Genomic DNA, 26,781 nt, shown 5'->3' with positions numbered 1-26,781 from the left:
GAGTGTGGCCGAAATAGCAACGCAACGGATTTTATCTCTCCAGGATGCAACCTTGTTAGGATTCCCCAGGGAGATGGGAAGAAAAGTAGTAAAAATTTTAAAAAGAGCAAGGGGACTTTCAAGTTAGGAGAATAATGTTTGGTAAACAACTCTGTCCTCCCCTCTCAAAGTGGATTCAACCAAGAACAGCGCATAGAGACAGAAGCAGTATGAGATGTGGGCTGCTTAGACATTTTTAGCAATAAGTAGGTATTTAAATAATAATTGTTAAATTGTTTACCAAATTGGTAATTCATATATCTTTTAGATTTGATTCTGTTAGTGACCGAGCCACATTAAAAGTGTTGATACATTAATATTGATCATTTATGCCCATGCTTGCATTCTTTAGTGCACTTTAAGTATACAATTTCATTTTCCCACGTAGTAGCCTAAATGAGATAATACTTCTCTTAATTCAGGAGGCCACTGACAAATCCCATTCAATGTATAGTATTTTTAATAAAAATATTTTCTTTTAAGAAGCGTGTTCCTGTAACGCTACTTGATGAAAACACAAAAGAATCACAAAAAATAAGGAGAACTTGCCAAGGTAATCTAGAAAGCAGAATTGTAGCATGCCAAAAATTGGGCGCTCCCAGTTTCAAGACAGTTTTGAATCTTGGCTCTACCATTTACTTGCCATAAGAACTGAGGGAAATTACTAAATCTCTCTGTGTGCTTGATTAATCATCTGTAACAAGGCGGTATTTATACCTCTCCTGCTGGGTGAGAAAGCTCAGTAAATAAACTAAGGGAGATCATCTACAAGTTAGTTCATGCTCCATAATACTAGCCATATAGTCCAAAATATTATTTTTGTTGGTAAGAAAAGTGGAGCCCAAAACAAAACAAAACCAAAAATAGTGAAGAGAAGTAGAGGCTGGCTTAACTCCCAGACCTAACCCGACCCTGAAGGAAGGTTTTCACCTAACCATATCACAACCAAGACAAAGTAAACACATCTTTCTCTTTATGTGAGACCTTGACTCAAAGACCAAAATCTCATGATTACCAACAACCTAAAATTCGTTTAGTTTTACATTTCCTAAGAACGGATCCTGTGACTTCCTCTCCTTTCAGAGGGACATAGCTATCCCTCACACAATTTCCGCAAGTTGTGTATTATTAATAACAAAGTAAGAGTCACAGCTGAGGGTATAACTCTTATAATGAGTTGAGGCAGAAAAATCCCCAAACAAATGGTATGGGTGGAGGGACACGGGGAGGCTGGCTCACTCTTAGGCCAGGGTTGTGAAATTCTGTGAAATGTCTTCTGGGAATGGCAGTTGCCCTGAGCAAGGGGTCCTCTTTCCACATTTGTAGTCCCCCGCTGGAGTTCAAATTAAATTAGGTCTCACTTAAATTGGATTTTCTCCCATTACATTAGCATTTCCACAATCTTGCCAAGGTTTGGCAACTTGCTAATTAGTAAGAGGATGACTTTGGACTGAAGAGTTAAATCACGATTTCCTGCTGCTGAATAGGCCTGGGCCTGGCCTCTCAAGGAGTACTTTCTTGGATGTTCCTTCAGTTTTCATTCCAGTTGGCATGCCTCAGTTGGCAAATTTAATCCACCACAAGAAATTGACATTACAATGACTTTTTCACTAATCTGAAGAAATGGAAATTTAGAAATATGCCAAAATGTTTCCATTCATAGGTATTACTTCAGTTAACAGCTGACTTGCCAACTGATGTTTTCCTAATTCACTTATACTGAAGGAATACCCAGGAATGATTTGTCTCTTTGATAAATAGTAGCAAAAGCAAGCTTCAGAAAATTAATGTAAGAAAAGGATAATTCTTTCTCAAGAATTATGTTCTAGGGTAGCAAAGGGCTGAACCTGAAAATATTTATTTTCCTAAGGTTCTTTCATCTTCCCACTATATGGAGCTTCAAGTGTATCCAGAAACTGGAATAATAATAGTTTGAGCTGGAATAAAGTAGCATAATTTTTGGAAGTTGAAACTGGATCATTTCAGCAGTATGTTTGGATTGTTTTCTTCAACTGCATTTTCAGCTTTGCAGTTGCTTTAGGTTTACTTCTAGAAGCATAGACATCCATGGACCTCACATTTCTGAGATTATACATATATATATAGAGAGAGAGGATCTCAAGTTAGTCATGGCAGAATTCTTAGCACAATTCTTATTGAATGGATAAACTTAATACTTCTAAATCTGCTTAATCTTTAGAGATCTGTCACATCACTATAAGATTTAATTGCAATAAAATTTTAATACATTCGATTTTCATTTTAATTGGCTTGAGAAGTCAGAATTATGTTTTTCACTAATAATTACTCAAATCCATAGGAAGGAAAAACAGATTTAAGTGTAAATCCCTATGTCTGAAATACTTCTGTAAATACATAGTCACAGCATAACCATATAGTCATCACAATCCCATCAGGACTTTGTCTTCCATTTTTAGGGGTGGGGGATACTGTGGAGTAGAGGGTTGGGGGGGACCAAGTCTTTCTCACTTCATTTCCCAGGCTGGAGTGCATTGACGATCTCACTGCAACCTCCACCTTCCAGGGTTCAAGTGATCCTCCCACCTCAAGCCTCCCAAGTAGCTGAGATTATAGGCATGTGCCATGATCCTGGCTAGTTTTATAGTAGAGATGGGGTTTCACCATGCTAACCATGCTGGTCTAGAACTCTGGCCTCAAGCAATCTGTCCACCTTAGCCTCCCAAAGTGCTGGGATTATAGGCATGAGCCACCACACCCAGCCCAAGACTTTATCTTTCATAATCAATTCCTGTGAAGCAGGCTCACAATTTCTCATCATCTTAAAGAAATGATCTGTTTAAGGAATAGCTTCAAATGTACCGTTTTATTCAGATTGAACCACTTATTTAACTTAAAGAGGTATATATACTTTTTCAATTCTATGTTTAGGTTCACTGAAGTCAACAATATCTAGTCAAATGGCTAAAGAACTAAGCGGCTGTAGAAAAAGAATGGGAGCAATGTTAAAAATTTACAACTGCAGAAATTTTTACCCCAGGAAACACACACACACACACACACACACACACACACACACACGCACTTTAAATCAACATACAATATCCCTGCACCAAACACTGAGTTGCTTAAATCACAAAATCATCTTTTGGATCCAAGAGCAATATGCTGAAGAGAGTTTCAGAGAGTCATGCATCATCCATCTGCCAAGTCTCATTTCAAGGAAACTAGAAGTTGCATTTGGTTGTATAATAACTGGCTCCTCAGACTTGATCAGGATCTCAGCTGTCAGAAGCCTTTTCCTGTATGCATGCCAAAGGGAAACATGACTAGGCACAAATAACGCGATAGATGATGTGCCCTTGGGGCAGAAACAAGCCACAGCACAAACAAAGAGGGTCCTCAGCCACGGCTCCCCTCTTGCCTGTTGTCCCTCTCTGTTAGTGTGTGCTTCTACTGATTGACTTTCTTTTCTGAGGAGAAATCTGTAAAAAACAGTAGGAAAATGTTTTAGGTTAAAAATTAACATTTCATTTCTCTTCTTCTGGCTTAAGGCTAACATAACATTCCAGGATAGCAAAAAAAAAAAAAAAAAGAGTTATGTTATATTCATGAGCTCCCACAAGTTTACACTGAGAAATCAAGGAGTGGGAAATGGAGGGTTATTATTTTAAGCATTGACATATGCTTATCATTTTGTGAAATCTGTTGTGGCCTCATTCTAATTATGCCTGAAGAGGAATGTTCTATACTAATTCTCATTCTTGCTGGCATTTTGGTGCCTTGAGCATATGAAAGTAAGTCATATATATGACTTAGATTAGGTTCAGTACTTACCCCAGAGAAAGATAACTTGCCATATGTGATCTTTTAAGATATGGTACTGGGTACATTATTGCCAAAGCTATAGAAAATATATAGAAAGATTTGTTGGTGTATAATGAAAACCAATATGAAAAATCTGGAATATTTTAATAGGATCAGGATAGAATGCCACAACTGAATACTATATGAAAGACAAAGTCAAAGAAGTTTACTCATGGCAACAGGAAAAATTAATCATAGAAATGCCAAGAAACAAAGTGTTATCCTTATTCGTGATAACTTAAAAATGTACTGAATGTTTTGTACTTGTTGCCCTGCATTTGGCATACCAAAGACATGCTAAACTTACATTTTGGTAACAAAAAAGCAAATAGGAAAATAATAAGTTACTTTTCCAGGCTGAAAAATTATGCTGCTGAAGACTGTGGTCATTATGTTAAAAAGGTATCTAATATGTTGAGATCATAAATTTGAACCCTGAAGCATAAATTCATTGATCTAAACAATCTGAAGTTAACATTTAATCCATTAATGATACCTCTCCCTAGGTATCTTAAGGATTTTAAAATTAACTCCTTTGCAATTTATACAGTGCTCTTGTGAAACAGGTATAGAATTAAGGATCAATAGCCTCGTACTTTAGATAGAGAGAGGCTGTGGCCCATTGGATAATCCACAGCAGAATGGAAATCTGAACAAAAACAAAGATAGGTCTTTAGTTTCTTGAAGGGAAGGCAGAATTCCCCTATAGGTACAGTGAAGGTGGGAGGAAACTTCTGTCCTAAGACTTGGCTCCACAGCTACAATGACAAGGGAAGAAGAGAAATTCCACAAGGGAATCATGGGTCCCTACAGTCCTAGAGTTGGCTTTGCCTTGTTGGCTGGTGAAGAACTCCACTCACAAACTGTGTACTTGATTATTTATTAATGTTACTTTCTGTGCCTTTGTGTTCACAAGAGTTCAGGTTAAACAGCATGATGCTGAAGTGATCTGAATACAGCCCAGAGACATTGGTGGCAGAGGCCCAGTCTTTATTCTACGTCGAGGATTAGCTGAATCTGAAGCTCAGGTGGTCTTAAGGGCTAAATGGGCTAAGTGGTTGTAATGGGCTAAAGGATGAGCTGGCTCTGCTCTCTACTTGCCCAGTCACCTCTAAGGATGTGCACAGTTAGGCACGGCCAGTAAGAAAACTCACGAAGAAAATGTTCTTTCCAGTTGGGATGCAATATATATATGTATTGTTTCCCTTCTAATAGATTTTTATCTTCCATTTAAGATTGTAATTTTATTTATCTGGTGGAATTGTGGCTATTCTAGACTTATTATGTGAATGTTTTTGGTCTAGGATCTGTCAATCTATCTATCTATCTATCTATCTATCTATCTATCTATCTATCATCTATCTATCTATCAATCATCTGTTTAGTATTTGCTTATAAAATCCAAGTTTGAATGGAAACAAATTTACTACCAGTATTTTCATTTATATACAGACTTTTATATTTTATTTAATATTCCCTTACAAGCTGACCATTATATGTTAATAGTATTTTAATATGGATAACAAAATATTTCTGTTGCAATTAAAAATAATTAGAAACAGGCATAAAATTATCAATTGCTAAATGTCGATTAATCATCTGTATTGACCACTCAGAAAATAGTTAAGAAAGAAATGAATTTTATAAAAGAAAAACATTCTTAATACTTTATCCATCTGTATTGAAAATTATACTAAGCACTGTCTCTAAATTTCTTCTGTTTATTACATCTCTTAAGTATCATTTACTATTTACAGGGGTTTCTTTGTTTTTTCATAGTGACAGGAAAGAATAAAGTTGAATTTTGAAAAAAATTCAACTAATCCAGCCATTTTGCTAACATAAAAATTATCTGTAATGCCAAGATATAAAGGCAGTTATAAAAAGACATAAACTGAGAAATAAAGATACAGTATTGGCTTTTAGGACAGCACCATCAGAATGTGTTTTAATAAAGTACCTGCAAGCTATAATACAATTATATTTTACTTAATATATAGCTGAGAATAGTTCATATTTCTTAGTGATTACAATTTGGACTTTGGAGTCAGACTGCCTGAGCTTGCCTATGTCCTTGTCAATAACTAGTTGTATGGACTTGGAAGAGTTACATTATTTCTCTGTGCCTCAGTTTTCACACTTATGAATCAAGGACATTAGTACTGTTTCATAACAGTGCCATAAAGTTGTGATAAGGTAATAGATATAAAGCACCTAAAATAATTTCTGGCATATGGCTGGTGTTATGAGTTGAATTGTCTCCCCCTCAAAAGATGTATTTTTGCCCTAAATCCTGGAACCTGTGAATGTAGGCTTTTTTTGGAAGTCTGATTACATCTTAAACCTGTAATCAGGTTAAGAAGGGGTCATACTGGATTAAAATGGGCTTTAATCAACTATGACTGATGTACGTGAAAGAAAAGGAAAATTTGGACACAGAAGGAAGATGGGCATGTGAAGACTGAGGCAGAGATGGCAGTGATGCTGCCACTGGTCAAGGAATACCTGGAGCTACCAGAAGCTAAAAGAGGCAAGGAAGTCTCCTCCCCTAGAGGATTTGGAGGGAGCTTGACCTGCCAACACCTTGATTTTTGGATATCTAACCTCCAGAGCTGTGAAAAAAAAGGTTTTTCTGTTTTAAGCCACCCAGTTTGTGGTATTTTGTTATGGCAATCCTAGGAGACACATTCTGTCAGTGTTCATTTAATTGGTTGTTATTAGACATTAGTAAAAGCTAATTATAGTATTTAGGCTTTGATCTTCTATATTGTAAAGAAATAATTTCACAGCACAATTTCACATGCCTACATTTCATGCCTCTCTAGATACATTAAGAATCCAGCTCTGGCTCATAAGACAAAGCCTAACTCTGCACCCTGTGAAAAATTTGGAATGTACAGAAGTGACTAACATGCAAGGCGATCAGAAACCATAGCTTTTTGACATCTTGGAAAGGAAGAAGCAAACAACATGTTTTTCAAGGTTACACTAACTCTGTTATGCCATAATTGTTCTAGAAACATGGAAGTCATTTTGCAACTCATTCTGATAACAGATGAAACAAGATGAAAATGTTCTCTGTAAAACCACATTTTTAAACAAAAATTGTAACACATTAATATCTGTGGACTTCGGTGTATTTTAAACACCATTATTTAATGCTATGCAGAGAGAAAGCGAGTCTCACATGTCTTGAAATCATTCAAAACCCTTCAATTAAAATCTTTAGTTTTGGAAAGAAAGGTTGATTTTCAATGTGTCTTCAAAGCATTCTAAAATAACCACAGAGAGTAACTGAGAGCAAAGCTGGAAATGAGTTGACTGGAAAGCTGTGTGACATGGAACTCATCACCTACCACCCTCAGTCCCTAGTCAGGAAACCCTTCATTGGGACCCCTACATTATGGAGGACTCTGCTCTGGCCCTCGTCCAGCCATACCCTTCCTTACAGTGTGAGCAACCCTTCCTCCAGAACGAGGTCCTGGCACCCAAACGCACACCCCCAAAGTCACTGCCCAAGTGATTCTGGGCCTGCTTCCAAGACTCATGTGGTCCTCTTTCCAGCCTGAAGGCTGGCAAAAGAGTGCTGTTTGTAGAGTGGTGAGGGGTGGATGGACAAGGTTGGGATGTGCCAGCTGGGTGGTCTTCAAGTCTGCACTCAAGAGTCCTTATGGTGGGAAGGTGGGGAGAGAAAGTGGAGGGTCCCAGGCAGGCCAGGGCTTAGGTCTCTCTGTGCCACCATGTCCTGTCACAGACTGGTTTTGAATCTGAGCATTGTAAATTGTATTTTGGTTTTCCATGCATGTTTATCAAGGTAGGAGGATGTACTCCAACAGTTGATTCATAAGATTTACACATATAGAATGTAGCTCTCCACTTATTCTTGATCCAGGCCCCAGAAATGTTAGAGGAGGATTTGGTAGTAACATTTAAATTTAATCACTCATTGTCTGCCATATCTTTTAAAATGTATGAAGTTCTTTCTTTCTTTCTTTCTTTCTTTCTTTCTTTCTTTCTTTCTTTCTTTCTTTCTTTCTTTTTTCTTTTTTTTTTTTTTTTTTTTTTTTTTTTTTTTTTTTTTTTTTGAGATAGAGCCTTGCTCTGTCACCCAGGCTTGAGCACAGTAGAGTGATTTTGGCTTATTACAACCTCAGCCTCCTGGGCTCATGCCATCCTCCTACCTCAGCCTCCCAAGTAACTGAGACTATAGGCAGATGCCACTATGCCTGGCTAATTTTTGTATTTTTTGTAGAGACGGTTTTACCATGTTGCCCAGGCCGGTCTTGAATTCCTGGGCTCAAGAAATCTGCCTGCCTTGGCCTCCCAAAAATTTGGGATTATAGGCATGCGCCACCATGCCTGGCCTTAAACCAATGATTTCTTAATCATCAATACCACAAAATTATTTTATGAGAATTCTGAGCAATTCAGTTTCACCAACAGATTAAAAGGACGTTTTTAATTAAATAAATCCCAAAGCAGCAAAAACCACTAGTTAAATTAAATAATGACATATACATCATTTGTGACAAAAGTGATTTCAGAGTTCTTGCCAACTCTTATGACGTGGCTTGAGCTATGAAATACATCATCTGTGGAAGCTAGTAAAGGAGCCATAGGAAGCCCAAACAGGTAGATTTTTGAATAAGGAATTTTTTGGTGGTGCTCTAACCATGATCAGCCCTCTTCCCTGCTACAGGCCAGCCATAGTTAGCACAGAGCTGTGTTGCTATGGAGAAAAATAGGTTTCAAATGACAGCATACCCCTGGTAAGGTTCCACTAGGGCTGTCCATGCACAGATTAGTTCATAACATATTTATTATACATTTAATCTTATATAGTACTGTGCCTGGTACTTGTGATATTCTAAATGTCAAATAAGTAGCATGTTGTGAGTTCATATGAAGATGAGATTATTGAGGGTTAAATGCTAGTCATATTATTATCTATGTTAGAGCTCCATTCTCATTTTTATATCTATAATTTTAGAAAATTTTAATAAAATGAGAGGGGTACGGTAAGAGGGGCACTGTACTATGTAATTGAAGACACAGGTTTTAGAATCCTATATGTTTAATCATCTAATCCCATGCTAAATTTTATTAACTGTGTGATTTAGGCATGTTACTTAAATTCTTCAAGCCTCAGTTTCCTGGTGTGTAATATAGTGCAAAACAATGTTATAGCACTGTGAAGATTAAAATAAACAACGCTTTGAAAACAGGCTGGGTGTGGTGGCTCACAACTGAAATTTCAGCCCTTTGAGAGCCCAAGGCGGGAGGATCACTTGAAGCCAGGAGTTTGAGCCCAGCCTGAGCAACAGGCTGGGGATGGAGCAAGACTCCATCTGAATAAAAATACAAAAATAAAAATAAAAATTAACTGGGCATGGTGGTTCATGCCTGTAGCCCTAGCTACTCATGGGGCTGAGGTGTGATGATTTCTTGAGCCTAGGAGTTCAAGGCTAAAGTAAGCTTTAACCACATCACTGCACTACTCCAGCCTGAGTGACAGAGTAAGACTATCTCAGAAAACAAAACAAAACTTAGGTTGCTACATCATAGAGATTCTTTTGTTGCAGTTTTACATCTGTAGACACAATTACATGGTATGTTTATACATCACAAAGCTTACTACATTTTTCCTAGGTAGAGAAAAATGAGTAAGACTCATATATTGACTACAAAATTTCATTATTGCACATTCTATTTAGTTTCTAAATGCCATCACGATTTATTTCTATTTTATGTAATCATTAGCTTCTGTAATATTGGTCCAGGAAGAATCCAATATATACAAAGGACTTTATGGTATTATTAAATTCTGTACTAAGTAATTGTATTTCCTAGTGATTAAACTCCAATTGAGAAAGAAACTATCTTTAATAGTCATTTCAAAGCAATATAAAATGGAAAATTATAATTGGGTAGTAATTCTGCTATTATACAATAATAGTTTTTAAAATTGAAGATGTTATGCAACACTCATTCTGGTTAACGGTATGCCTTTCTAATAAAATAACTCCATCATGGTTGGAACTCAAGAACCTCATTAAAACCACTGATTATATTTGTAGAAGACAGCAAAGAAAAAACAGTCCTATAGTGTTTTGATAAATACCTGGACATTTTATTGTGGCATTCTCACATTTCATAATTATTTTCTATGATGCTGCTATAATCTATGGCCTTGGGCCCTCCTAGTGCTGCTGTGTACAACTGTCCAGATTGTGTTGTAGAATGTCAGCAGGCTCCATTCACATAATGAGCCCATTAACTTGTAAAGTTCACAACCTGCAAAACTACATGTGATATCCCTGCCTCCCTGTTTACACTCCATAACAGACTCCTTGTATTAAACACTAGATTTCTATGATCTCAGCTCTGACTTCAAACGAGATCAAATTTCAAGAATGGCCTGAAATTAGACTATAGCTCATCTTCAGAATTTTTAAAAAGATTCAAATCTCTGAACATTAACCAGTTGGAGTCCCAGGTGTGTGTTATATGAGACTTTAAACATGTAGCAGACATGTCTAACTTTTGATTATGTATATGTGATGAGACTAGGAGTGGGATTTTTATTATAGCTCAGTTTATACAGCCCGCTTCTGAGTGGCCTCCCGAGACCATAGAAGCAGACTCTAGAAAGAAAAAACGTTAAACCAATGAAAAATAAGATTTAAAAAAATACTCTTAGTTGTGAGTACTTCATAAGTGACTTTAGTTTTTCCCAGCATACTTTGAGGTGGGCGTGTGGGCAACCCTGGCCTAAACTAAGAGCTCTGCCTTGTAGTCTGACATTTAGTCATAAGGGAACACAGTTCTGAGCCTTTGGTTTCCTCTGTCTGTCTGCCAGTGACATTTAAAACATCTGTCTAGCGAACTCAACCTGGAATAGTGGGTGTGCGTCTGTGCTTTGTAGTACAATTGCAGAGCTTTGTTGTTGTTATAATACAGCTCTGCTTACGGTTTTCGTTTCTAATCCCGGATGGAATTCTGACTCTGAGACTGTAAAAGGAACAGAAGCCAGAATTGAGGTTCATGCATTTCTGCATTTGCACATTTTCTTTGTCTTAAGGAGTTCAATGCACCCCAGGTGCATCAAATTAAAATTATGTATGTAATACAACTTTATAGTAAGTCCTCCCAAGTACGAATGAATGTATATTGAGTAAACATCCCAGAAAGGTCCCATTAAGATGTAAACATGAAAGAATGCTCAATACAGCTGTGGTCTTACCATTTGCCTTGTGTTGTACATCTGGCGGAAGCTGGTCAAGAGCATACCACTGATAGTCTGGCTGTGTGGAACAATAAAACATTATTATAGCAATATAGACTTCAAACCAAACATAGTGGCACGTCAAAAATACAATTAGGCTATGTGGTTTTTATTAAGCAAGCAACACAAAAGTAATTTCTATCCAAGCCTATTGCAAACCTCATTCATCCTGCTCACCCCCCACTCACTGCCATCATCTCTCTCTACCCCCTCTTAAATCCACTCTGTGTTTGGCCAGAATTTCTACTTTGAGGTTGTGACATGTTTTCTTTCTTTCTTTCTTTTTTAAAACAGATGTGTTTTGAATATCTGCAGAAGTATAAACACTTGTAAAACTTACTACAGCCCATCAATAAAACAAAGCAACTTACCATCAACAAATACTCTTTTTGAGACCCTCACACTAGAAGCAATGAGAAGCCCAGGAAAAAAAAAAAAGTTTAATACAAGTTTTCTAATGGTTTAAGGAAGAAATCTAAGCTCTTAAATGGGGATGTGGCATTGATAGAAGTTCAGGATGCTGAAGAAGGGCAAAACTTTCCCTTTTTGCTATTCCGAAGAACCAATTCAGCAGAACCTATGCTCTAAATAGCTCACATAGTTTAGTCTACAGAGATTAGATTTTTCTCTTGGAATTTTCTCCTAGGTTTACACCAGTTAAGAACAACTAGATATTGAATGTCGAACAAATGGCATTGAATAAATAATAAACCCATATGCCTAAATTTTCAAGATCGCTCCAAGGCCAGCACCTCTGTACTCAACCCCCAGGAATACAGCAATCTCAGCTTTACCTGCCAATAAAGCACGTCTGTCTTTCTGCTCTGAATGCTCACCCCTGTCTCCTACTTCTCCACAAGACACAGAGAATATAGATTTTTTTTGTTCTATAATTCAGTTATCTCCTAAAAATAACTTGAGGAAAATTTTTCTAACATGAGCCGACAGGGACCATTTACAAGTCACTAGAAGTAGCCCGGAAAGTTCACTTAATCAACAAGACCCTGAGAAATACTGGTTTTAGTACAGTTTGACCCCAGTGTACCCCCAGTCTACACACCTAGGCTTTTGGCTCCTCTGGCCCATGAAAAAACTAGAAGAGGAAATGAGATCACCTCTGTTTTTTATCTTCGGTTTATTTTTATATGTCTCAAATAACACGTAGGATAAGTGACATGAGCCTCAGTTTTATATTCCAGGAGGGTTGCCAAAAGAAGGTAAATATCCTGTAATGTTACTAACACTATTGCCTGTGACTTAATTCAGCCTTCAATATAGGCAAGAAACATGAAATATTATTTTTATTTTATTTTATTTGAGACGTAGCCTTGCTCTGTTGCCCAGGCTGCAGTGCAGTGGTGTGATCTCGGCTCATTGCAACCTCCGCCTCCCAGGTTCAAGCTATTCTCCTACCTCAGCCTCCTGGGTAGCTGGGATTATAGGCACGCACTATCACTCCTAGCTAATTTTTGTATTTTTAGTAGAGATGGGGTTTCACCATGTTTGTCAGGCTAGTCTCGAACTCCTGACTTTGTGATTCACCTGCCTTGGCCTCCCAAAGTGCTAGTATTACAGGCATGAGCCATTGCACCCAGTGAAATATTATTTTTAAAGTAACTTTGAGGATTTGGTTGTAAATTCTACTGTTATGCTGAGATTTTTTTCACCTGAATTCTGCTGGAAAATGTAGGCCATTCTACATGGCTTAGAGTCCTTTTCCAAATATAGGCCTTTACTTGGTAACAATGTTATGTGATCTGGACTGTCTTACCTTTTTTAATTGACAGGGAATGTTTAAGGAGCTGTAGTAGGTGAATTCCTTCTTTCTTTCCATTAATAAAGATTTGACTGAAACAATCATTTGTACTCCTAGGTAAATTTGAATGACTGATTGGTTCTGCAGTTAACCTCTCATAAGAATATATCTCCAACCCCCCAACTTGTAGAAGCCAACTGCTATATGATAATTCACTCCTCCAGTAAATTTCTCTTTATGTTTCTCACAATCTGAGTTGACTTCCACATTCTTGAAAAAAAAATTTTTTAATGTTATTGATAAAAACTTAAAAGTAAGCAAACAGGTAAATAAAAAAAAAAAAAATAGGAGAGGGAGAGCAGACAAAACTAGCAACCAGCAACAACACAAAAAGACCCCAATTCTCAGCAGTGTGCTGTGTCATACCAGGGTCAAATAAGAGATGCTCATTAAATCCTCACATCCTTCTGCCACCCAAAGAGTCATTATCTCCTCCCTTGGGAAAAGGGCTTTGAGTCACACTCAAACAAAAGTATGAAAGCTTTCAGGAAGTCAAGAGAATTGTGCTCTCTGTAAGCATTCTGCTAGGAAAATCCCAGTTAAAGATCTTAGATTTTTTGCACCATGAGAAACACAATTAATCAAACCTAAAGGGTAGGGGGATTTGTCTGGATAAATCAAAAATGCAGAAAAATGCATGTTTTTTTCATACAAAAAAGTTCTATCTATGTTGGCAAAATAGGGGGTAGAGGAGGGTGGGTGGAATACACTATTGAGAAGAAAAGGAAGGCTGCTTTGGGTCTGATTTATTCAGGTTGACTGTCCAAATCAATTCCCCTCACAAATAATTGCTCAGCTGTGCATTTCATTTTGTCTGGGAAGACACAGCCATGAAGAACAACTTAAGTGGGTCACTTTTTCTTGGATCCTTTAAGAAAATGCTTTCAATTAGAAAATGCCAAAAACTGTTTTGCACATATGTAGCAATATCCATGGTAGTTCAGTATAAATTTACATCTGAAAAAAAGCATCTCATTCTTTTTTGATTTGCCATATCCACTTTCCTCTATACATAAAATGTCCTTGGGGTAGAATGAGGTATGCCAATTGAAAATGACCCATCTAAAATGTTATATGTTGTTCAAGGAATTATAGCCCAATTTGATACCTTTCAGTTAATTTATTCATATATATGTGTCCTGTGGATTCAGTGTCCCAAAGATAATTCTAGTGTAAGTTGACCACTCCAACTTTGCAAGTTAGAGGCCAAGAGAAAACAGGCTCTTGCTGTAGATAAAATAATGTGCTTAAATTTCAGAGATGCACATAGTTTCTACCAAAACAATACACTAAGCACTTATTCCAAATGCACTTTTACTTACTGGGTGCTCCTGTTGCTTCTGCACAGCCCCAGGGCTGGTTGGTACCCATGGATCTTGCAGGTGGAAAACCAAGCCGCAGTTACAGGTTGAGAAATACATCTGAGGAGAACAAAGCTGTCAGTTAACTGCCAGTTGGGGAGACTGGGGAGTTGCACTGACATTTCTTTATACAAAAAGCTTGGTTTCAATCTTAAGGGTCACCCTAATCTGGCATAATTATAACTAAAAGGAGTAAACATGTAAACAGGTTGAAAGGCCTTGGTGGTGCCCAAGCACTGTCTAGACTCAGGACTGGTGCAGATGAGGCTCACCAAGGTCAAGTTTTATCCAAGGTGAAATTATAATCATTTCTCCATTTTGAAGAAATTGGACACACTTGAAAAGTATATAGAGTTAACTTTATGTTTTTAAGTTATCTTTACTGAGGGTCCTCAATGAAGATAGTCTATCCATTGAGTCATAAAATAGATTTTCTTAAATTGAAGCCAGAGAAAACTAAAGCCCAGAAAGAAAATTGGGAATTAAGACAAATAATATTCATTCTTTAAGGCTACTAGAGAACCCATGGGATAGAATGCTTCAGTGCTCCAGGAGACATGTTATTTTTTCAAAAGAGGCAGTATTTGATTTAGTTTTCTGCTGTTAATTATGTGAGCCATTGCATGAAATAACAACAAAATATATTTCCCAGGTGGGTCTAAGGAGCACAAAGTTTTGTGCTACTGGTAACATGTTCTATAAAGCATATGGTTTTTATGAGTGTTAGGGTTCAAAGGCCTTGGTGGTGCCTAAGCATGACTATCCATTGATGGTTTCGCCAGTAATGAAAAGCATGGGTTGTTGCAGGCCACCTGTAGCAGAGCTTGAATATGTCTTGAATCGGGACAAAGAGAAATGCTGTACATGGGAATGAATGCATGGGTGAAAACTGGCTCAACATACCTGTCTTAATCGCTTTTCTAGTTTTTCTTTCTCCATCTGACAAGCTTTTATCTAAAGACAAAACGAAGGCATTTGTTAATCAAGACAAGTTCAAATCATTATTTCCATAGCCGCTCTTGCCCTATTCAAGTGTGAGGCATTGACAGCAGCAATAGCAACAAAAACAATCACAGCTTAGTTTTTCCAGATATGCACTGATTCTATCTTAAAATTCTGAAAGGAAGTTTGGAAAATTTGATAGTTTTAAATTGTTATTCCAGTGTTTTGAGGCCATTACAATTCTGTTTTAGGTAGATCTATTTAGATATAGATATAGAAACAATTTTCATTGCTTACTGAATGACACTGGAATTGTCAACCTGACATTCAAAGGCTGCACAATAAATTTTAGAACATATATGTACTTAATCCATGTCAGGAACTGATCTAAATCCTTTGCATACAATAACTCACTGAATCCTCCCAATCCCTCTATGTGATACTTAATATTATCTCAATTTTATAGGTGAGAACACTAAGACATAAGATGGTGAGTAACTTGCTCAAAGTCACACTGCTATATTCTACGGATTCTCACTACTTAAGCCCCAGCCTCATACGTACCCTGGGTTTCCTTAACATAAGACACACTTAGAGAAAGCTGGGTTTTCTTTAGCTATTTAATCACATCATTGTCATTCCCATTCCCATACCCCATGGCCCACCTTCCCATAAGGCATGGTCAAATATTCCCTCCTGAATGACACTTTTCCAAGTCCCACTCATCAGAATTATTCTGTCCTCTCATATAGTGTTGTACATTTACTGTGTGAGTTTTTAGACGTGCACTATTTACAGGCAATTCTTGCTACTTGTGGTAGTCATATTCCATAAAGTTGCCACAGACACTGAATTAGTGAATATTGGACCACTGCTACTAGGAGAAATGTAGGGTTAAGCGACTGCTGGCCTCTTGTCACAACATTTGTGTCAATGGAGAAATACATACCTTGTTTCACGTGTGTTTCCAATTAAAAACAACTTATTTAATATGTATTGTTGATTTATTAACACTGAACTCATGGTCAAGAGTACTATAACACGCCTTAATGAAGCTTCTCTAACACATATTTTCTCTGTAAAGCACATCACAGCCTTCTCGTGCTTAGGAATACTAGAGAACATGTCGTCATATACGTGAGGGCCATTCTAAACCATGAAATCACTAAAGAAAAGCACAAAAATGCAGCAAACATGGCACGAAATAGACCACAAAAAGGACACGATGAATGTGTGTATATGAGGTAACAGCTTCGCTGCTCTGCTCATATATAAGGATATACCACAGAGCACCACAAGTATTGATTGGGGTTGACAAATGAATTTTAGTGAGTAGGGAAATTCACATATGCAGAATTTGCAAGTGATGAGGATAGACAGTACATGTATCTTTTACTATATTGTGAGTTCTTTAATAGCAAGAACAGTTTTCATTTTCTCACAGCATATAGCAGAATGCCTTGCAAAAAGAAAGCATCAAAATTAGATTACAAAGAACTGAAAGTAGCATGCTAATTATACAACTAAATGAAACTATTAAACATGCCCCCTCTTCCAACAGACTAAAATAATTTATAAAATACCTCTGAGCCATGACTTGACTTGAGCTAAATGTTTTTTAAAAGGTTTTCTGTTTTTTCTTTTCTTTTCTTTTGAGACAGAATCCTGCTCTGTCACCCACGCTGGAGTGCAGTAGCCCAGTCTTGACTCACTACAACCTCCTCCTGCCAGGTTCAAGTGATTCTCTTGCCTCAGCCTCCTGAGTAGCTGAGATTACAGGTGCCTGCAACCATGCCAGACTAATTTTTTTATTTTTAGTAGAGACAAGTTTTCACCATGCTGGCCAGGCTGGTCTTGACTCTTGACCTCAGGTGATCCGCCTGCCTCGGCCTCCCAAAATGCTGGGATTACAAATGTGAGCCACCATGCCTGGCCTTCTTTTTTCTTTTTTTCACTTAACATTGAGAAAAACTTTGTGAAGTCATAAGGTAAATTTCATTATCTATATTTTACAGGCAGGTATACTAAAAGAGATTAGATAACTTATTGAGAGAGAGAGGTTTTAGAGTAGTAAGAAACATTTTAGAGATCATTTAGTTCAACTTTGTCATTTTACAGACGAAGAAAGGGAAGCATAGAAAAGTTAAATAAGTTGTTCAGGGTTACCACCGATGGGGTATTAGAGCAGACAGCAACACCAAGTCTTTTTCCCCTAAATTCCTCCTATTTCTAAGTACCCTAAGTATCTTTCACTTTACCACATTACTTATTTTACCATTGTCACTGGCTTAACACATCCTCAGTGACAGAATGAATACATTCTGGTAAGAAAGCAACTCATGACAGAATGATTTAACCTAAAAATTTCTCTAAAAGTCCACTTGAACAACAAATAATATATTCAACTAAGGTAATGTGAGTTCTTTTTTAAATATCATAGCATTTAATCTGCTGTTAGTACATTTAATATAGATCATCAAGCCATCTACTACATCTCTGAGTGAATTCTATCATTCTCCTACTGAATAAATGAGACTTTAGAGAAAATGATTGGGCTTTCATTATTTTAAAGAAAAAATTTCATAGTTTTAAGCTGTCAGTTTAGATATCATTAAGATTATCCTTTAGGCTCTAGGCACAATTACACCATACTATATTTAAAAAATGCATTTATTTTGTTGATACCAATCAACTTTACAGGTGACACAAGAAAGAACTTGTAGATCATAGTATATAACATTAAATAGAAAGATATATGTTCCTGATCAGACTAAAATTTCTGCAAAGGCAAGGACATTGCTAATCTATTACCAATCTTAATATAGTAGAATAAATAAAATTATTTAGTTATATATAATTTATCATATATAAAATAATTTTTTATTTTTAAAAAATTGTTTTAAAATTAAAATTGTTTTACTTGCTGTTTTGCTGGCAGCAAGTAAAACAATTTGTACAGTGACAACTTAAAAAACTAGGGTAGCTGGGCATATAACAAATAAAATGAAAAGAAATTTTTTTTTTTAACCAAGATTAATCAGAATATTGTCTTACCTATTGTACGAATTTTTTGTTAAGTTGCCTGAATTACTTTCATAAAATTATTTGATTTGCTTGCTACTATTTTGTTTTTTCTAGTTTCTTACAGAGAAAATGGTTCTACAAAATATTTTTTTCATATAAAATTAGCAATTTCAAGTTAATCTTTAAAAATCAGAGATAAAATAAAATTTAATACGATCCACTATGTTTTTGGAAGAAAATGATGAATAACTGTTTAAAATTTTTTTCTATGACTAAGTATCTTGAAGCTAAGAGCTGCCACAGCGTTCCCATAACAATTTCCTATTTATTTAAAAGCATTGCCCAGGTGCAGTGGCTCACGCCTGTACTCTTAGCACATTGGGAGGCAGAGGTGGGTGGATCACGAGGTTAGGAGTTCGAGACCAGCCTGGTCTATATGGTGAAATCATGTTTCTACTAAAAATACAAAAATTAGCTGGGTATGGTGGCATGTGCCTGTAGTCCCAGCTGCTCGGGAGGCTAAGTCAGGAGAATCGATTGAACCCAGGAGGCAGGGGTTGCAATGAACCAAGATCGCACTACTGCACTCCAGCCTGGGAGACAGAGCACGATTCTCTCTCTTTAGCAAAAAAAAAAAAATAAGCAATGCGGTATTTTATAAGATCAATAAATGTTGCAGTTTGTTTTGTTTTTTAAGGCAAAATTATGTGAGCTACATTTTCCTTCATTAACATCACTATTTGCCCATTGTGGCAACTTCCTGAGTCTACTTTAACATATTCAATTACATTTAGTATGCTTACATTTAACATATTCTATTTTAATAAACTGGTGACCATTATCTGGCTTCCTTGAAAGTACTCCAGTTACATTACATCTGGGAACCACTCAAAAAAATCCTCTGTCTCACATGTAAGTGACATTTAGAAATCTGTATGTTTTTGGCAGACAGGAACATTCCAACATAGCCCTTCAAAGAAAATGACAAGAATTTTTAAAACTACTGCACTTTATTTGAGTACGAGGTAGTTCAAATCCCATGCTAACAAGATAAATATTACGAGAAAAAGATCAAAAGGATTGTATTTTATAAAAGACTTTGGAATCCAATTTCTTGGGTAATTCCTTAATATACTTAAGTCAAAAGAAATTTCCAGTCATTTTCATCTCTTTACAAGATTGTTTAAAAATGACTTCATCCCAGGTGCTGACCTTTCAAAAAAATTCAATGTCAATTAACAGGAGTCAAAAAGTCTTGAATTTTTTAAATAAAAAAAAAATTACAACATGCTGGCAAAGATGATTTTGTTTTGACTTGTACCTGGGAATTCAGCCTGTTCAGCTGGGATTGGGAAGTTTCATTAATTTGCTGGAGCTCCTCTTTCTCTTGATTAAGTCTCTCTCGATCTGATCGTTCCTTTTTGAAGTCTTCTTCGTATATTTGCACCTAAGAAAAATTAACTTGCTGTTACTGTTAGCTTCCTTTTCTCTTAAGCCATCTAAATGACTTCAGAAAAGGTGCTTTATGGACCTTTCCAAAAATTTGAGGCATTCCTACCCTCTATTCACGAATATATCTTTCACGATGGGTTGGAGAAATGTATGTGACTGTAATTCTATCTTTCACTTTGTTTATAGCGGCAGTTCTCAACTCTTTCCTCCTTGAGCCTGTATCAGGAATTCAGCAGTAAAGTAACAACATGTGTATTTTGAAAGAATCTCATCACTCATTATTCCTCTGCCTACTCCATTATTGTAAAGAACTCTCCCAACTAGTGTTCAGTGTCACTGTTTTTCAGCAAGCCATCCATCCTGAACACAAAAGCTTTGATGTATGAGTACTACTTGCACATCTAAAAGACAATTTACTGACAATAGCTGTTAGGTGATGCCACAACGTACTGACATACCCAAGTTTCCAGACATACATTATACGTTGAATGCAAAATAGAAATGAAACTCTTATGTATGTGGAAAGCAAAGCATGATTGTTAAAAGGCATTCACAAATTTTACCTTTATAAGTTATTTTGGGTGAATATCATAAATGATAGTAATATTTGAGTGGAACACCTCTTGAGAGGCACTCCAAATATTCCAGAAAAGTGACCAAACTAAAAACAAAACAGGTTTAATTATTGCTTTTGTTTTTAACAGACAGTGTTGACTGATGGCTAGGAGACTGGCATATAAGGCTATGAAAACAAATAAAACTTAGAGAATGAAGCAAAAACATTCCTCTAAGACTGATTTAAATTAATACTTATATTGGAACCTAGTAGTTGGATTTTTATCTATTAAAACTAATACACATTACACTTTCATCACTACCAGTGCAACATATTTTAACTAGAGGTTTATCAATTTTATTGTTCTAAGTCGACAGCAATAGAACAAAGTGTGCAAGGGAAGAAATTAAACATTTTGTATAGACATTACACATATGCAGATATACACATTACATTTTTATGGCTTTATTCACCAGAAACATTAAAAGGAAACTACATCCTGCCACACTGATATTTTGATGATCTTTTTGGTTGAGAACTGACATTCAGTTCCAGAGACAGTTAAACTAATGCTCTGTAAACAATTACCAGAGGCATTTTAAGTGGGAGGAACCCATCTGATTAGAATTAAACACTGGCAGCATCATCACTTTAGTCAGGTAGGGGCCAAGATTCTAACTCAATTTCTTTGTGCATTTAAACCCTTTTAGTGTTTCACGTGGCACTTGGTGATGTAACGATTGTGGGTGCCTGATTACAAAGGTGCACAGTTAAACTATTGATGGAGAAAGTCAGCAAGAGAGACACTACAAAACTACGGAGAAGGATTTTGGTCTTCCCACAGGGATTATGAAAAAGGAATACCTGTCACTGTAACAAATATGAACCAAACCATTACTATAAACTGTGTGTGTAAAAGTGACTCTTGCATGTGGTGTACCTTATATGTGAGTTCCAAAGATGTCTAGTGTTTGAACATAAGCAGTACTTTGTCTTCTGAAGAAATCCTGGCTAGCACCAACAGTACTTTAGTGGCTGAGAATTTGACAGGGTTTTAATAGTGTGCATATTACCCTCGTTCTCTCCATGGGTTTATTTTTCAGCTATGCATTTTACCCTGAATGTAATGAAGCAGATTACTCAAGTAAAATTGACAGAAGAGGAAGTCCAACTTCACGATCAAATGCTATAAAATTTTTAGATCTATTCACAGCATACTTCATATGAAATATTAACAATAAACAACAATAACACAATTGCTCAATTTTTCCATGTTGTAATTAGTGCTTGCTCAGAGCAAAACAGTCAGCAAATCATACCCAGGGACATCAGAAAAATAATGCTTTCCAGCCCTTTGTTCTATGACACCCTCTCTCCCAATTCTAATATGTTACTGACAGTGTGTGCCTCAGGGATTGAGATTCCTTTATGTATCCTATATTTATCATTATTGCCACGAACCATTCCAGATTTCTCTCTACATTAGTTTATTTAACCTCTAACATAAAAAGAGACATGATATGCCTGGTTGGCCCTTCAGCTAAGTGAATTCCAGCAGATTGATTAAATTAGACAAAAGTAGTTTAAGCAGTGCTTTATCTCCGAAGCACTATGCTGCCAATAGATGCATGAAGAAGTTGTAAAAAGGGCATCCTTACTCTCGCTGTCTGCTTGGCAATAGTGAGTGAGGTTAGGTGAGTGGAGAGGAAAATGCTGTTGTGCATCAGTGAATTGCTAAGTGATGCCATCCATACACAGGACTAGCTGAGCAGACCTCGCTCTTTGTGATTATAATCAGTTCAAAGTATTCTCTTTAAAACTGCTCTTATTGGCCAGGTGTGGTGGCTCACAACTGTAATCCAAGCACTTTGGGAGGCCAAGATGCATGGGTCACAAGGTCAAGAGACCATCCTGGCCATCCTGACCAGGATGGTGAAACCCTGTCTCTACTAAAAGTACAAAAGTTAGCTGGACAAGGTGGTACACGCCTGTAGTCCCAGCTACTGGGAAGGCTGAGGAAGGAGAATCGCTTGAACCCAGGAGATGAATGGAGGTTGCAGTGAGCCGAGATCGCAACACTGCACTCCAGCCTGGTGACAGCGCAAGACTCCATCTCAAAAATAAATAAAAATAAACAAGAACAGAAACAAAAAAACTACTCTTATTGTACAAAGGCCCAGAGGCTTTTCACCACTCAGTTGCTACCATTTTCTGAAAAGGTCCAGAGTTGGTATTAATAGCATTCTTAAAATAAATCATGTCTACATGAAACTATCTAGCCCCAGTGCTAATAGAACCTCACCCAAAGGTTAATTGGTATGCCTCTCTTTTAACTGTGTGAACGTGCGTAAGCCATTTAATTCATCTGAAAATCAGTTCTCTTCGTTCTAAAAAGTGGGACGAAACTAGCTGATCTATATTCTTTCTATCAAGCTTGAAAATTAGATAATTCTAATTAAAATAAGTGCAGAAACCTTTGACATATTTCTAGCAGCAAGACATCTAAAAATGCCCAAAGAAGCATAAACAATGGGCAGTATGCTCTCCACAGGACCATGACACTTCCAGCTGCTCACCTGCTGCTTCAGAACTTCCATTTCTGTTATCATCTCCTCATGGCAGAATTCCACCTGAGACTTCCTCAAACAGTCCTTGGAAAATGAACACTTGATATTCAAGGCATCCTGAAGAGCCTATGTTATAAGATAAGTACACTGTTGATATAAGCTTTACCACATGAAATGAATTCTTTTGTAATTGTTGCAATCATCTCAAATGCACCCACAAAGAAGCATTTCATGTTTAATGCTGTTTGCATAACCGAGTAACTTTCTTTTTTCTGATTTTCTCATATATATATTTTTTCTGGTATCTCTGTCTTTTCTCCATGATGATGCTTATGTTATTCAATCCTCGTTATTATTTAGGCTTTTATGTTGGACTCTCTTTCACACAACCAACTGTGAAAACAAAATTCATATCTATAGACTTTCTCCAGATTATCTGCTTCAATCAGATATATACCCTATCAATGATCATCAGGCATTAGGGAGCTTCAGAGGTAGCAAACATGCCCATCCCTTGGAACTGATCCCCAGAGATTATGAATCAGTAGGATGGAGGGTATGGTTTGAGAATTTGCATTTCTCAGAAGCTGGTGCTGCTGGTCCCATGTGATGTTTTGAGTTATATTTTGCTATACGACGATGGCATAACCCCAACAGGAGAGAGGGACATCCACAGAAATGAGAGTCCATGCAGATTCACTATCTGTTAGCTCTGTTGTGCTGCTCTTCTGCCCTGGCCTAGCCACAGTCCTATTTGTTTTCTGTTAAAACGTTCATTAACTCACTACTGAGTGAAGAGAGTGCCCCACTTTCCTGACATCCAGTATAAGTTCATGGTTTTAGCATGGCATGAGGAGAGAAAAGAAAGAAGTAATACCTATATTCACCAGAAAGATTATCATCCTCTGTCATTACCTCATGATGGTCATATCACGACATTATGTTTGGTAATGTACGAAAGACATTGCCTCAATTTTGAAGACCTTTCGTTCATGATGAGTTCAATAAAAATGACTTCCAAATATTGTGACAGAACACTTCTCACCTTGGTGTGGCCTCAGCCACCACAATATGACTACTTGCTCATTATCAAGAGTCCTCTGTACAAATAGAAAAGGTTCATTTTCAGAGATCTAAGAAGAATTTACTTCTGTATTTTTTTAGTAACTTCAACAGTGTCCATTTGATGATACTAATGGTAACTTACTGCACTGCATTACTAATATGGTCATAAAGGTAGATAAAGAAAGGCAAATGTGTGGTTTTGAGTACATGGACAGACTGGGAATTTCCTAATAGAATGTCTTCGAATTATACACATACTGTTTATCCTGTTAGAAATATCTTTTTTTTTTTTCAGGAAGTTGTAAGAAGGAAGAATTTAAAGAAATAACAAAAGTAGTTTAATAATTTATGGTTTGTTAGAATTTGTGTTAATCTCTAGGAAGTGTCAGAATAGTTCAATTTTTTTTTTCAATTTGTGAATAGTAGTAGAGAGAATCTAGGGTGGGGTGAGCCAAATGGATTATGGCAATTGAATATGCTGGTTCCTTATCCTACACCTAGGGATAGACTACTTTTGTAGATCTTGTTATTTGAATTTTCTAATCTACTTTTCATACTATTCAGGATCCTAGACATTTTGGAAATGAGTCATAAATGAAAGATGAGTCTAATAGACATTTATTCCATTTTGGGGTTTCCTGTAAAACACGTATAACCTATAACCTATAAAACACCTATAACCTATTCTAGAATATTTACGATTAGTACAGATATACTAAACAGATCTACCGAGATGTCAGACAAATCAATTTTGCCCACGGGTGGCACAGGCTGAATAGCCTTAGGCAATTGTTTTCACTCTGGTTAAACATCTGGCTTCCCTTCAGGAGCCTGATAAAAACAAAACCCCTAGGTATTTTCTTCAAAGCAAATAAATTGAATTGAGTACACATAATTGTGTGAACTTCTGAAAACAGTGTGTTAATTACTAAGCTGACATATTACAAAGTTTTGCTGAGTAAATGGGACAGCAGGCATTCAACTTGTAGATAGAGGGTAGGCCCTGGATTCCATGCTGGGATGGATGGTGTGCACAATTATCCACCAATATCAACATTTTGAGTAACTTCTATTTATCACAATGGTCAGAAGGAAAAGAAAAATATTCATTGTAGCATAGAAGAAGAATAATATCTTACATTTTATTAGGTGCCAATACCCATGTTAAATAAGACAAATATCTACTTTCATAATTCATCACTTTATACTTTTAAGGGACAGCTTAAGGTATATATATGGATGAAATCTTTTCTGGCTTTAAGCATCATTTTGTTTTTTTTCCTCATTACCCACAAGTAATGTATTATGCCTGTTAAAGCATGAATCCTGGTCCAGAATTGGCTACCAAACATATTATACACTAGCTAATTAAATTCATCAATTCATCCATTCACTCATTCAGTGAATATTTAAGAACTTACTCTGAGCAAGGTCCTATTCTAGGTACTTAAGGTACAGCAGTGAACAAAACAGAAAAAACTCAGTATGACATTGCCTGAGTCCCTCACTCTCTAAAACTACACGTTAAAATGATATTTTACAAATGTACTGTTATAAAAATGGATGCATAAAATATGAAAATGTGTTTCAACCCAAAAGTTTATTTTTTCTTCTAAGTTTAAGGGAAATTAAACATAAACACACATATGAGCCCCAAAGAGTCCTATAGGCCTGGACACTGTGCCTCTCATGCCTAATGGGGGAGTTGGCATGAAAATCCCACCCTCATGGAGCTTACAACCAAGATTAGTAGCTAGAAAACAAATAAGGTCATAAAAGTTAGACATTAAATATATATTTGATAATAATAAATTCCAAGGAAAAGTTAAAGCAGGAAACACCAGTTTTATAGTATATAATTTTAATTAGGATAGCCAGAAAAGTTGTCTTTGAGAGGTGACATTTGTATCAAGATCTGATTTTACTCAAATGATTTTTTCTCATTGAGATTTTATAATTATAAAATTACAAAATTTAAAAATATAAATTTTTATATAGAATTATTAAATTATATAATCTCCAGAATTATGAAAAAATTATATTTTTCTAACTTTAAATAATTTTCTGTGAACTATAAATACAGATACACAAACATGAAGAGTGCACATTGTTATGAGCAAAAATACAGAGTTTTGGCTGTTCTAACATCTACAAGGTTTATATCTTTGTGTCTACATTTAGGGAAATGAACTCGATAACGTAAGAAAACTTGCAATATGGCATCAATAATGGGAGGGATTTTAAATATATTCTCAGTTATTCATAGTTCCTCTAATGCATTTGTGCAACATTTTCTGGCAGAGAAAAAAAGGGAAACAATAGATTTTGCCCTGCATTTGTATGTCTGAGCATGGTTTTTCTCTTCAGAGGATAAAGCATATTGTTTGTGAAGTTTATCCTCACCTTCCCATTTTCTCCTGAAGAATAACTTGTCCTACAAACAGATCTACTACAGAATCACATTTGCAAAGCATTCTATCAAATGTGCAGGCACATACTTAATACTTTGAGACTCTTTAAATGACATCTCTGAACACCAGTTAACTCCAACCACAAGCATGTGGTCCAAAATACAAGAGTTGAGCACCTATTTCAAGTCCAATCACCTACTCTTGTTTCAGAAGACAATTTCTGTTGCTTTTAGTTGAGAAATGCATATCTCAACTCAACCATGTTCCACATAACGGTTGGCTCTTGGAAAAGTCAACAGTATAGGCTTATTTTTCCTGAAATAGTTAGTGACCCCTTCCTCCAGAATATGAAGCAACTAGTCCATAAAACCACACACACACACACACACACACACACACACACACACACACACACAC

General features: G+C 36.5%; 1 protein-coding gene across 2 annotated transcripts in view; it reads right to left on the bottom strand.

The window, feature by feature from the left end:
• Positions 1-2,490: 2,490 nt before the first annotated feature.
• The window catches only part of TNIP3 (TNFAIP3 interacting protein 3), a 110,414-nt gene continuing 86,123 nt past the window's right edge, over positions 2,491-26,781 (bottom strand). For both annotated transcript variants that reach the window (XM_032292414.1, XM_032292415.1), the window contains exons 9-14: positions 22,898-23,014; positions 19,635-19,760; positions 15,251-15,301; positions 14,309-14,407; positions 11,129-11,189; positions 2,491-3,503 (exon numbers count right to left, since the gene is read on the bottom strand). In XM_032292414.1, the coding sequence (XP_032148305.1) occupies positions 3,472-3,503; positions 11,129-11,189; positions 14,309-14,407; positions 15,251-15,301; positions 19,635-19,760; positions 22,898-23,014 (486 nt within the window). In that variant the 3' untranslated portion in view covers positions 2,491-3,471. The remainder of the gene's footprint in view (positions 3,504-11,128; positions 11,190-14,308; positions 14,408-15,250; positions 15,302-19,634; positions 19,761-22,897; positions 23,015-26,781) is intronic.

This window comes from Sapajus apella, unplaced genomic scaffold (assembly GCF_009761245.1).
Source record: "Sapajus apella isolate SASKATOON/1434 unplaced genomic scaffold, GSC_monkey_1.0 scaffold27, whole genome shotgun sequence".
NCBI lineage: Eukaryota > Metazoa > Chordata > Mammalia > Primates > Cebidae > Sapajus > Sapajus apella.
The sequence above is the reverse complement of the archived record's forward strand: the minus strand, read 5'-3'. Positions and strand labels throughout refer to the sequence as shown.